Genomic DNA, 13,880 nt, shown 5'->3' on the forward strand with positions numbered 1-13,880 from the left:
AGTATTTTTAATGACTTTTTGATCTTGCCTTGTCTTGACGTCCTGTGGTTTTCACGGTTAAGGGGTCAGTTTAACAAATGTGATGTTAAAAACAGTCACTCTGTCTACAGATATAAAAAACCTTGCTAGGGTGTGATTTCATCACATACTGAATGCAAGAGACCTATGTGCCACAGCAAAAGTGATGTAAACGTCATCAATTCAGCATGTAATCAAATACCTGCAGGAAAAATATCAGTGTTTAAGTTCTGATGTGAGGTGATAAGTAATCTTACAAATATGCATTTTGTTTTTAACATATGCTTATACAACTTATGCTATGTTTCTCTTTAGAAAAAAACAGTTAAAATCCTCCCTCATTTTTGCCAGATCACTGCAATGGAGCTGCAGATTTTAATGAACGCCAAAATATAGAAAGCCAGCATTTTTTTTTCTTGCTGCTAGTTGAACAGAGGGACCGGCTGCTGAATTAGCATTGATTCACAATTAGAGTGTCACCTTCAAGCCGTGTTTCTTAATGAGTGCAGGTCCAACAACCCCCTTTGTGACGGAGTGTAAAAATTCTATACCGCGTACTTCAGGCTAATGATTTTGCCTACATGAGCTGCTGTGATCCAAGACTAAGTTATTCCTCTACCCCTTTAGAAACACTGTCATGTCAGCACTGTCGTATTATTCAGGAACCTTGTCATGAGTCATGTCTATCAGAATCAAATTTATTTTTTAACAAAACCCCACAGTGGGGAAATAACACCAAGGCTGAAAGTTCCTAAGCTACAGTTTAACCCAAAAGAAGATAGATCACAGAGAGATGTGATCCAGAGAAGTACTTTTCAAGCCTATTCATATGCACTAAGCTCTGATATTAAAGCTTGGAACACTATGGATATTACTGCTTTGCAATTGCAGGGACAAGTTTGCACAGTGATTACTATAATTACACAAATAACATTGTAGCATACATGCACACTTCCAGGGAGAGGCTGGGCTCTGCTCCACACCGACCTAAATGAAATCCCCAGCTAATTACAAGTTACAACTTACTAATGCCACATGAATATTCAATCACTCAAAAATAATTGGATTAGTGATAGAGAGCCAGAATGTGAGAATAGAAATTATGCCCTTTGTCTATGCAGCCAGAGAGATCTTTATTCACAATGCTGTCCTTACCTTGTTAAAGTCTTCTGATGTGGCTCTCATCTCCTTCCAGGTTTTGTTAAGCAGCTGGATGCAGATGCAGAAGAACTCCTCAAAAGAGCGGTCATGAGTGAAGAACATGGGGTGAAAGTCATGGCAATTCTCACTGGCTGTGGAGAAAGTAAATGAGTGTTAATTGTAAAGTAAAATGGGACGGAAAAAAAAACAACAAAACTTTAATAGGCCAATAAGCAATGGTCATAATTATTCAAACAATCTTGCCTAATCTCACCTATGCCTGTGAACACTCTTGAGCAGTCCCACAGACAGATGGACCAATCCCATTCACTCTAGTCGACAGTGACCAATCCCATTAATTCCTTCATGGTCTGACCAATCCCAACCAATTCCATCCACTCCTGCAGACAATGACCAATCCCTTTCACTTCTGCATACAGTCTGAGCAATCCCAACCAATCCCATGTATGCCTGCAGACTGTCTGACTAATCCAAATCAATCCCATTCCCTTCTGCATATGGTCTGACCAGTCCCACACAATCTGAACTGTCAACATCTGCCTGCATTCCCCTTCAACATCTCTGTTGGGTCCTGTGGCATCCCAACCGATTTTCCTCTAGTACCACCTACATATGTTTTAGTGTCTTCGCTCCTCTAACTGGAATCAAATTTCAGAAAGCTGTCAGGTGATTTAAGAGGACCACAATGTACATGGCAGTAGCACACCAGGACCAGAACAGAGGAAAAACTGTACAAGGTGACCAGTTAAGCTGAATTTAGAAATGCATGATTTCCCACACCACAGCTGAGACTGGAGAGGAAGCAGATGCAGCAAGCTTACTGAAACATCCTGAAACTAGATCAAACCAGAGGATTTAGTGCTCAGCTTTCACGACACCTACACACTCGTTGACAATGCACATGCCTAGCTATAATGCCACTCTGATTGGCAAAGAGTATTCCAGGCAATTCCATTCCAGCAGTGATCACTCTTTATTCAAAACCCAGCTTTGCCTTGTATGGGTAAGGATCTCACATTTTGTAGTCTGACTCAGCATAATAGGGACCTACAGCAACCTATTAGCATGAGATGTTTACTTATCTTATATAAATTAGTTAAAACAAACACAAGTATTCTTTCTTCCATCTTTTCCTACAGAGAAGAGCTTGAATAGCTGGACCACAGAATAAATCTTCTTTTGAAATTAAAAATGAAGAGGGAGAGGGGAGACTTTTGTGCCAAAGTGATAAAAGCCAGAGACACAGTTATTGTGTGTGTGTGGTCATAAGCAGTATTATTGAAGGTGAAAGATAAATGGAGTCTGTGATGGGTCAGAGCCCCTGCAGAGAATGCACTAGTGTTTAATACAGAACCTAGACCACTGCTGGTATGCCACGGCATGATACCAACTTGAATCCGATGTCCCATTTGAAGAGTGGCCCTGGAGGCTCCTCAGCAGGCATTGGCATCTCAGAGAAGACAGGTAATTGCATTGGCCCTGCAGAAATTGAAACTTCACGGCATAATGAATGATGCCTTTAGGGTGACTAGAATCTCTTATTCGAAGAGATGTGGCTGCTCCAGCCAACAGCATGCAGTAGTGCCATCAGTGTGCTAGAAAGCAGCCTTATAAACAAGCCTTCTAGCTTTTTAAAAAAAAGTATAATCAGAGCAGCTGATTCCATCTAGGAGTTTCTACTTCCAAAAGACAAATTCAAGAGTATCTTGAGATACGGCAAGGAGAATGCTGGGCTCCACACAAAAAAGAATAATTGATTGTGTAATAACAGCACTACCAAAAGTGCGTTACTCCTTTTTTTCTAATAGTAACCTGCTTTATAACGGTCAATACACTCACCTGCCAATTTAATAGGAACACCTATACACCCAAACATTCATGCAAATATCCTATCAGGTGGCAGCAACACATTGCATACAGTCATGCAGATATGGGCTTCAGTTACTGTTCATATCAAACATACAAATGGGGAACAATGTGATCCAAGTGATCCAAGATGTCATGGCTGTGCATTTCTAAAGCTGCTGATCTTCTGAAATTCTATTGTACAACTGTCTTTGAATTCTGTATTTGAATTTACACAGAATTCTGGCAAAAAACAGAAACATTGTTCATGAGACAACACTGGCCAGACAAGACTTTTTACTACTGTGGTAAACAGAAAACAGAAAGCACAGCATGGAATCAACAAAATGAATCAGATTTAAATATATAAACTGGGAAACTGAAAAATGCAAAAATCATCTGGATTTGTTCCAGATGCTATTATCGATGCTGAATGATCTAGTGTTGTTATAATGCCTTTATCTGGGGCAACGTCTCCCTGAAGAGAAGTTCTACAATTTAAAACCCCCAATATTTCATCATAACATCATTTCCCAATGGAAACAAATAAATAAGGATGCCTATAAATCAGACATGGCCTCGAACATCAGCACATACTGGTGACAAATCAAGCTGGTGATGTTAGTAGTGGCTGTCAGGAAATACAATACACTTAGACTCTATGAAGTGGAAGGCAAAACCCCAATGTAAATAAGTGAAACCCCTCAGCTCAAAGAGACCAAAACTATTACTATCTTCTTCACATTTCATCAAGCAAAGTGTGACATTAATCTGGCAGCTCAGTAACCCTTCTGACCCAACATAAACCATCATAAACCCACTGAATACCGTATCAGGGACACTCCATCCATGACAGACTGAAAAGCTACAGAAAAAAAAAAACACTTGACACATTTGTGATTCTTCGGATGTCTCCTTGCAAGCTTTGCTAAATGCTGAGTGTCAGAAACATATTTTTGATACCATTCAAGATAACATTTCAACTGTCCGATTTCTAAAAGCAAAAAAAAGAGGTAATCCAGAGGGGTTTTTTGAGCAATGTATGACCTGTTGGTTACGTCATGCTATAGCAGTAATGGTGTGAAATTTCAAAAGAATTTCTGAAGGGAAGAGAGGAAGCTTATAATGGATAAATGACTCAACAGCAGAACTGAAGAATTGGAAGATCTCTCCTCACATCACTATAACATATTGTGACTTTAGTTTTATAAAGTTTTATCTGCTGTTCAATCTGAACACTGACAGAACCATACAATGCTGAACACTGACTGAACCATACAATGCTGAACACTGACTGAACCATACAATGCTGAACACTGACCGAACCATACAATGCTGAACACTGACCGAACCATACAATGCTGAACACTGACCGAACCATACAATGCTGAACACTGACCGAACCATACAATGCTGAACACTGACAGAACCATACGATGCTGAACACTGACAGAACCATACGATGCTGAACACTGACAGAACCATACGATGCTGAACACTGACAGAACCATATAAGGTCACAATATGGGGAGAACATTTTCCATTATAAACAACCTTAAACATCAGCATGTTCTGAAGAAAAAAAAAAATAAAAATAAAAATAAAAAAATAAAAAAATCAGGCTGGTATTGTTTGTGGAGGTTGAGCAGAATTCAGTTCAGGTCCAGTCCACACTTAAATATTCAGTCTAATCTGAAGCATCTGAGCTCATTAACACCTACATATGTTTATATAGGATGTCAAAATAATAAGCCTCTTATAATTGTCTACAAAAATTTTATTGAAAAATGTTCAGAGCTTTCAAATGGATCATGTTTTTGTAGGGCACCAGAGCTTAACATTTAAACCCAATGTGTAACGGCAAAACCCTACTACATACGTAACTATTATTAAAATAGCGGTCATGTTACCAAATTAGCAACTCATTAACACTCATTTTGTGCAAAATACAGTCATCAATTTGTTTCTGGTAGAACGTATGTCCAATATGCCTTTTTATTTCTTGAACAAGTGCCTAGGCAACAGATTACTTAGGATAACTGCTAACGTTACTGTCAACGTCATAAGAAGAACATATCCGGCAAATGCATGCTCAGTAGGCATACAGTATATATATACACACACACACACACACAATATATATATATATATATATATATATATATATATATATATACATACATACATACATATATATATATATATATATACACATATACACACACATACATACATACATACATACATACACACACACGCACATATATATATATATATATATGAAACTGTTAAATGTTGATTTGATTGTTATTTAGAAAAATGAAGCATGTTTTTTTGGTGAATTCAAAATATAACTTCAAAAAAAACAACGACAAAAAAACCAACCATGCACTTTTTAAGCATCTGAACAAAACCTCATATAAAACTGTCAGGGTATGATTGAAAAAGCCTACTATAGAGTAGCATACAGCCTTGAATAATTGGTCTTAACCGTCAGAACTGTCTGACCATCCGAGTACAAGCTTCCACATGCTCGTCACGGCCCCTTCACATTTTTAAAAACGAGGAGCTAAGTAAATGTCTTATGAACTCTATCATCAGATAATCCCCATCTGTGTTTTCACACAGACATGATGCATAATAACTACATTTATAGTAATACAGCAAACTATTTCGCTTCACAAAAGCAAGGAGGGAATACTCTAGACTAAGTCTGCAAGTCACCTTGAAGACAAGGGATGAGATGGAATGATAAATGTGTAGTGATAGATGCTGTCCTGAACTTAATGAAAAACTCTACAGGTCTGTCAGTCATCCACTGACATGCCAGAAAAGAAAAATCACCTGTGCCTGTCAGTCGTCTGAGCTACATCCTTAAACTAGTCAACAGTTAATCCAGTGTCCATCAAATACTGTTCAAGTGTCGCACTTGGAGCCTACAATTCCTAGGCCCTGACTAGGAATATGTCACATTGTAGGGAACAATACGTGGGTATGCATGTTTTCCCCATTTCAATGATAGCCACAATGAAAGATCTCCAAGTAACTTTCAGATGATTTAAACCACAACTACATAACTAATTGTCTAAATATGATTACTATTCAAATAGAAAGTAAACGGTTTTTGTTGCTTTTATCCATTTACACACACAATCTCTATTCATTTCAACCATGCAGGTTTAGGAAATCAACATTCTAGCTACTATTGTAACCTATTTTCACCAAATTGCCTGTTGATATATGAAAATATCCATTGCATGCCTTTTTACATACAGAAACCTTTAGTAAATTGGAGGCCAAGAGGGTTATGTTCTTTATTTTTATCCATTAGCCTTGGATTGCAGCATGAACAATGGCCTTAACACAACATGCAAGGGGCATCTTATAATATAGCGCTACAAGACAGGTTGATAAATGCACGGCCAAATGTGAGGGTCATTTTCTTTTCAGGGGCAATTTTTTATCCAGCTGGGGAGAGCTTGGAGAGGCCAATCTGTTCATGCAGCTCTTTCCCATCACACCTATCCTATCTACTTGACCCAAGAGCATCAAATTACTTGTAAACCACCCAAGTATATGTATTGCTGGTGTGTTGTCTCATAGTAGAAGAAACCAGTAAGAAAAGAAAAACCTGACAGATGTGGCAAAGCTTCTTCTGCTCTAATAATTATTTGCATGCAATCTAGTAGGTTTACAATACAAAGCTAAAGGTAAGAAAAAAAACAAAACTCCTTCACAGCTGGTACACCCGCTAGATGTTCTTCACACCTGTAGGAAACACTGTGCATTTATGTTTAAATCATGTAAATGACAAATTATTTCAGCATGTGCATTTGTAAAATTAAACAGCTAAGTAGTTAAATTCAATTATGCACATGAATGCATAAAAGCTGATTCACGACTTAGTGGTCCTAATTTCTATTTAGTTAATTTACCTCTTTATGTTATTATGCTACATCACTTCACCTTCCTGTAAGCCGGACTACCGGATTCAGTGTCTTCTTTTTGACCAACCTGACTTAAATCTCCTGAGTACACACAACGGTTTATTTGCACTTCTGTGTGTGACTCTGAGAACATTTGCCAGAGTCGTGCACAGACCTTAACACAGTTCTGATGCAGAAGTGCTTACGTATGAGATACGAACTCGTTTTGTAAAAGGAAAAGGAAAATGTTTTCTTATGACTAATATTGTGGAAAGTTCATGAAACAAGTAAATCAATCAGGCTATCCTGAGGATGATTCATCCTTCCATGTTTAAATGTTGAATAAATGTCTCCGTACAGACAGTTTCATCAGTTCAATATTTTATGCATTTTAATTAGCTTATGCACAGAGTTTATGCACAAGTCTATGTGTAAGTTGCTAATATAGTTGGCAACTTTCTTAAAATTTTAAATCATATTTAAAATTTTGAGCACCTTGGAGATCTGGCCCGGAGTCTGTTCCTGATGTTGTGATGCAGCTATGTTTAAATGCATTGCAGCAGAGAGATAAATCAGCCTGAACCGTCTCCACTCTACTCCAGCAGCTGAAGGTGTGGATGCTCTTATTATTGAGCACAACAAAAGTGGAGAAGTCATGGCTAAGTGTAAACAGTACAGTTTGACAATATATTAATGAAAAGTGTGGTTCAGTGGAAACATCCTGAGGATGCAGGAATATAGACTCTGAACCAAATATACCTCTGTACTTAACAAGGCCTTAGGGAGGAAAGTGTCAAGAAACATCCTCACTACATCGTCTTGCTTGACATGTGGACAACAATTAAAGATGATGGAGCTGTGCTCTTGCTCGACTTCCTGCCTGGAAGCTTGGCCCCAGAGGCATTTTCACAGTCTTGTCCAGGCATGATGGCAATCTGAAAAGTGTGCGATGTCTCAGTGGGAAATATTCTCAGGACCCTCATCCTAAAGAAGTTAGGTGACGATAACAGTTGTTGACATTAGTCTTCCTAATACTGTCTGAACATGCTCGCTACCAGCAGGGAGAGGAAAGGCTCAAACGTGCCTCCAAAGTCTGACCTCATTTCTCACTCATAAGCCACATCCCCAACAACAGAAGAAAACTTTTTAGTACCCTTTCCGATGTAAAAAATAAATAAATAAAAAGTGCTGGCAACACCATGAATCAATAAGCAGACGTATTCCATTATTATTCATTTTCAAAATTCTTGATTAATATTACATCTGCTTTTTAAACCAAGGAGTAAAAAGTCATAGTGTGGTGCAGACCACTCTGGATTCCATTAAGGCGTTCGCTCAAGAAACCCGGAGGACTATAAATCTTTCAGGGTGAAAAGGCTCTCAGAGATGAGATGAGGTGAGGTGGGGACACCAGGACAGCTCATAAATGATGCATATGCTCACAGGAGTCTCTGCCCAGCAGAATCCCACATGCCATTACATGATCAAAACATACACACAAGCAAAATGCCATAACTGTATAGAAGAGTTCTTGTCTTTTGAACTAGAAAACAAATAGAACTTTCCAATACTATTTTATCCCCAGGTCAGTTATATTGAACATAGAAAGCATATAATCTTAAAAAGAGACCAAAAAGCTGGATGTGTTATGATTTTATAATGATTTTATAATAATGATTTTCAAACCGAAGTTAATGAAGATTATATTAGAGACAGAAGAATCTGTGGCTGTAATATAAACTTTGGATGTGTCTCAAATAGCTCACTAGCTCCCCAGTTTGTGAATTAGAATATCATGTACACAAGTACATGATATTGGGGCACTGGTCTCAATATAGTTTGGGACACCAATGACTCAATTTTTGGCTACAAGTATGCACTTGTGATTTATGGTCATTTGGTTTGGTGTGGATGAAATTGTCTTCACTAGCAGCCCCATCATGTTTTGGTCAAGTCAATAAAATAATTTTGAATATTACCTAATTATCAAACATCAGCTAAACTCACCAGGATCACAGTAGGAGCACATGCTGTTCCTCTTCTAAAAATGTTTAAATATTCTTTAAATAATCCATCTTTAACTTTATCTTTAAACATTCATAAATAATTTGCGCATAAGTAAGATGAGACTTATCTGAACAGTATAACTAAGCTTTAAAAAGAAACATATTACACATTAATGGAGAATTCAGCTCAGCGTCCTCTGCTGTTTGATTAAAATGATTTATTTTTGGTGAAATACTGTAGTGTTACGCAGAACCACGTCCAAGCCCTCACCTGGTAGCGAGATCACCGTCTGGAGTTTAGTGCTGAGATTTTTTTTACAAACACACAAGTGCTGCTTTAAAAATAACAACCATGGTTCTTTCCAAGAACCCGGAGATGTTACTACCTCCTCCCCGCTTACCTGCCTTACTAAATAAAGGTTCACATGATAAAATGCTTTTGTCAGGGACAGAAGCCTTAAGAAGTGTTATTCTATCTCTCACTGTGCCATAAATAAAAATTATCAAAGAATTTATTCTGCTTGTGCTTTGTTTTTTGTATTTATCTACAAGGAAAAGGAAATCACACAGTCCAGTGAGTGTTCGGAGATTGTCACTGCGAGTCAAAATCAATGCGGAAGACCTCAAGAAAAATAATGCTTTTTTTTTATTTTTTATTTAAATGCAACACCAAACTACAGCATAAGGCCCTTAAGTCTCAATTGCTCAGTTGTAAGTCACTCTGGATAAGGGCCGTAAATGTACTATTAAAAATGCAGAAAGGGCTCAGAAAATATACAATTCTCCTTTGGCTTCCTAAATAAACATGTAGCTCTTTATAATAAACACACTTCACTTCTCCAACCTTTTCATTTTATCCGTGTTTGTATTTATTTCTCCTCTCCTCATTAAACGTGTGACCTGATTGACAACTCGTCATATAATCTAAACTAAAGCATATAGTCTGAACTAAATCACATTAGACTAGATCATATAATCTGGCCAATAACCAGCCTAAACCCTAAAAAACAAAATGTGTGTGTAAAAAAAAGTCCAAACACTGCTTAGACAATGATTAATGGAAACATTAATAAAAGCAAATTATCCTTTGTTTTGGATTTTGTTTAAAATACACATTTCTACAGTCCAAACCCAGACATGAGAAAGTATCAGACGTGATGTGAAAGAGAAAGATCACACACTTACGCAGTTCTCCTACTTTGAGGATCTCACACAGCATTTTGGTAAGCTCGATACTGCTGCGGCCAAAAGGACATTCATGTTTGTCTTCACGGCTGCTGTTCTCCAGGACAATCTACAAAAATAAATTATAAATAAATAAATAAATAAATAAATAAATGAATGAATGAATGAATGAATGAATGAATGAATGAATGAATGAATGAAAGTATTAAAAAAAAAAAAAACAAGAAAAAACAAGAGACTCATGTTTTTACCCTTATGTAGGAATCCTGGTGTTGTTTAGCAAAATACAGCATATTATCCAGAGCCAACATCCCCGGAGGAATCTGTGTGAAATCCACTGCTGGGTTCACATGATTCTAAAGACACAAACACACACACACACACACACACACACACACACACAAAATTAGGAACACACTCTTATTTTCCCCATCACTAAACTATTTAAGTCACGTTTAACACTTATACACTGCTCTCAGACATAATAATACTATGTGCATGACTTTACTGCAATTTTGTCGACTTACATATTACTTTCATTGTTCAAATTCCCTTCAGCCCATTACAAAGGACTATAATTCTATGAATTGCACATATTACTGATACGCAAAAAGGCTCCCTAAGCCCCCGGAAGATAAGACATTAATTTTTCCTCTCATTGTGTGTCAAATCCAATCTGATATTAATAGAGAATGTGAAATGGCTCGGCTGGAAAGGGAATGGTTCGGCTGTTTCTACCTAAATTAGATTCAACAAAATAACATCACGTCATATTATATATTATAATAACATTACATCCTAAAGAATTTTAAAACCAAGATCATGATAAATCAATAAAAATGCAACTAAAAACAACTTGGAGAAATCAAATACAAGACTTAAGGAGAAATTGAGACCTTGAGGTTCTTAAGAAATCACAGTAGCCTCAATACACAAAGTGTTTCTGGGACTTTTGAACAAAAAACCCTCCCTGTGTTTCCCTTATTAGTGAGTTACAAAATCCTAAAGTTGTTTGTAGGAACAAATGATGTTTGGAGATGGAAATTTCCATGTTGGAAACAAAGGCACAGATTTTCAGTAATGCACCTTTAATAAACCCATCCCTTCCACAGCAAATGGCTTTTCTTAAAGGTGGAGCAACATGATCAACAATTTGCATAATGGATTTAATTTCTGTGTTATGTGTTTGGAATTTGAAATACTGGCCAGGGTTGTTTTCTAAAAACGTTCTAGACAGAACAGTGACTGTGCTAACTGGGCAGTATTTGTGATTCCGTTGTTCTCACCAGGCAGGTTACATGATCACGGTTACTGGAATACATTTCCATTAAATTAAAAATGCAGTTCTTGTGATGTGAACTTTTGCAGGCTTTGTTCTTTATCTCTATGAAAGTGGTGAAGCTTAGATAAATTGCAGGACCTCAACAAAAGAGATGAGTCAACACACCAGCTGATTAAAGATAAAGGAAAGATCTCACACTCACACAGACTTGAGCATCAATACAGCTGAAAAGAAATATTAAAAGAGTTGGAAGAGTTGGTAGCAAAATGTCATAAGAGAAGTCGTGTTTTGAGAGAGAGAGAGAGAGAGAGAGAGAGAGAGAGAGAGAGTGAGTGTAAATAGCAGAGCAAAAACAATAGCAGCAGTGCTACAGTAGACTATGTGTATGCATTTGCTAAATCATGGAAAGTGACCACTGTTTTCATTTATTTACCTGCTGAATGTTTAGAAAATTTTCATTTTATGTCTACGATAGCTTAGCCAAATCCTACTGTATAATGTATAAGCTCACTACATAATGTAATGTGTGTAAAGTGTTTCAGCATTAACATAATACCTAACATAACAATGTTTGAGATTCAGGCAAAGAAAATAATAAATTCATTTATTCAGAGTACACTTCCTACTTCAAAGCTGGTGAAATGCATACTTTAGAAAAATGAGAGCATGGTATATAAAACATGCAAAAAGTGGATTTTTAAACTTAAAATACTGAATAAGAAAATACATGTATTAAAAAAATATATGTATGAAAATTCAAATTGTTCAAATTCTGTGTCAAATTTTGACAGGCAAACTCCTGGCTACTTTCACAGTCATCTGCATGAAATGGATCTTCCAAGAGCCACAACATATGGGAACATATGGCTCGTTAACACTGCTGATCCAATCAACCCCTGTATGACTCCCTGCCACATGAGGAGAACAAGCGAGAGGTTCTGATCTGTCATCATACCCACAATTTCTGAGTATTCTGTTCCTGGGTATGTGTCGGATTTGTCTGCAGTGGACAGCACACAGCAGAGTGTGGGGTATTTAACAAACCACAGAAAATGAAAGCTATATCTTCCCTAGTAATATGTTTTTTTCTCACTTACTCAGACCTCACAAACTCTCTATCTCCATTATCTACTCACCTTCTCTTGTTCGCACTCTATCTTTATGAAAATATGCCAAACTCATAATGAGGAAATTGTGATACGTACAGAAAAGACCAAAAAATTCCTCTAAGTAGAAAATATGCAGTTATAGCACCAGGCCTAATAATGCTGCTTATCTCAGATGCTAGAAGATGTTAAGAAGTTAAAGTTTTGACCCAAATTTTGACTCAATAGATACTATAACTAACTCAAAGGCTTAACATATAAATCCCATCCATTGTGAGCATTAAATCTGAAATGGATGTGAAGAGATATCGGTGTAGGATGAAATACACTTACGATGAAGCCTAGCTTCTTATAGTCTCTGGTGTACATGGACTTGCGCTTTTCAATACTGCCGCTGTTGGAATCGCACTCTACGTCAAAAGCGGTCCGACGCAGCTCAAAGATGATGTCTCGCTGAGACTGTGTGTAAGACAAGACATGAAGAGAGAGGATTACAAGTCTTTACATGCACGCTAACAATATAATCATCATATGTTTTCATATGGTCATGTAAACAGTAAGCATGCTTCTCTATCACACTAATTACTAACATGTCAGACGCAACATGTCAAAGCTTTCTTCTGAGATATATATACTGTACATAAAAACATCTGGATTCAATTTACTGCCGTGATCTGATTTTTACTTGAGTTATCAGATTATTTTTACTTACAAAAAAAACTGCCAAATAAGATCTACTCATTATCTCACATTATCAAGAGAAGAGATTCACCTGGTCCTGAGGATCCATCTTGGTCATCATGCGATCCTCCAAAAGGTTAAAGGTCAGCACTTGCAGCATATAAAGCTGGTGAGCCATCTCATCATTAATGGGCTTGGGGCTCCTGATTACACTCTGGGAGAGAAATAAGGAGAGAGCATAAAGATAAACTTTTAACCAGCTTTAATGTGGACAGTTGTGGAGAGAGAGAGTGTAACAGTAATTCAATTATCTTCCTACCTGAAACCAGGCCTCTGCTATTATGTGTTAAGATTAAAACCTGTTACAGGAAATGAGGGAGACCTTAAAAAGATCTATTTACAACAGAAGCTCTAACAGCGACTCTCACTCAAGCATCAGTTAATATGTGTTCTGCTAGTGAGCCCTCTATTATTTATGCTGACCTGAAGTTGCTTCAAAGTGTGTGTGTGTGTTTGTAAGAGAGAAGAAAAAAAAAGAGAGCCAAAGGTACAAAGAAGGCACTCACAGAAAGGATAATTTTGCGCAACTCCTTCTGTGCCAGGATGTGAGCCATCTCCTGCAAACAAACACACGGACACAGAAATTACAGTTAAGATGCTAAATAAAACA

At 37.3% G+C, this 13,880-nt stretch overlaps 1 protein-coding gene across 5 annotated transcripts in view; it reads right to left on the bottom strand.

The window, feature by feature from the left end:
• The window catches only part of elmo1 (engulfment and cell motility 1 (ced-12 homolog, C. elegans)), a 74,696-nt gene that overhangs the window by 19,051 nt on the left and 41,765 nt on the right, over positions 1-13,880 (bottom strand). For all 5 annotated transcript variants that reach the window (XM_027175618.2, XM_027175621.2, XM_047807965.1 and 2 more), the window contains 6 exons: positions 13,777-13,827; positions 13,302-13,424; positions 12,863-12,988; positions 10,393-10,497; positions 10,142-10,250; positions 1,174-1,310 (listed from right to left, as the gene is read on the bottom strand). In XM_027175618.2, the coding sequence (XP_027031419.1) occupies positions 1,174-1,310; positions 10,142-10,250; positions 10,393-10,497; positions 12,863-12,988; positions 13,302-13,424; positions 13,777-13,827 (651 nt within the window). The remainder of the gene's footprint in view (positions 1-1,173; positions 1,311-10,141; positions 10,251-10,392; positions 10,498-12,862; positions 12,989-13,301; positions 13,425-13,776; positions 13,828-13,880) is intronic.

Source organism: Tachysurus fulvidraco, chromosome 24, assembly GCF_022655615.1.
Source record: "Tachysurus fulvidraco isolate hzauxx_2018 chromosome 24, HZAU_PFXX_2.0, whole genome shotgun sequence".
Taxonomy (NCBI): Eukaryota; Metazoa; Chordata; class Actinopteri; order Siluriformes; family Bagridae; genus Tachysurus; species Tachysurus fulvidraco.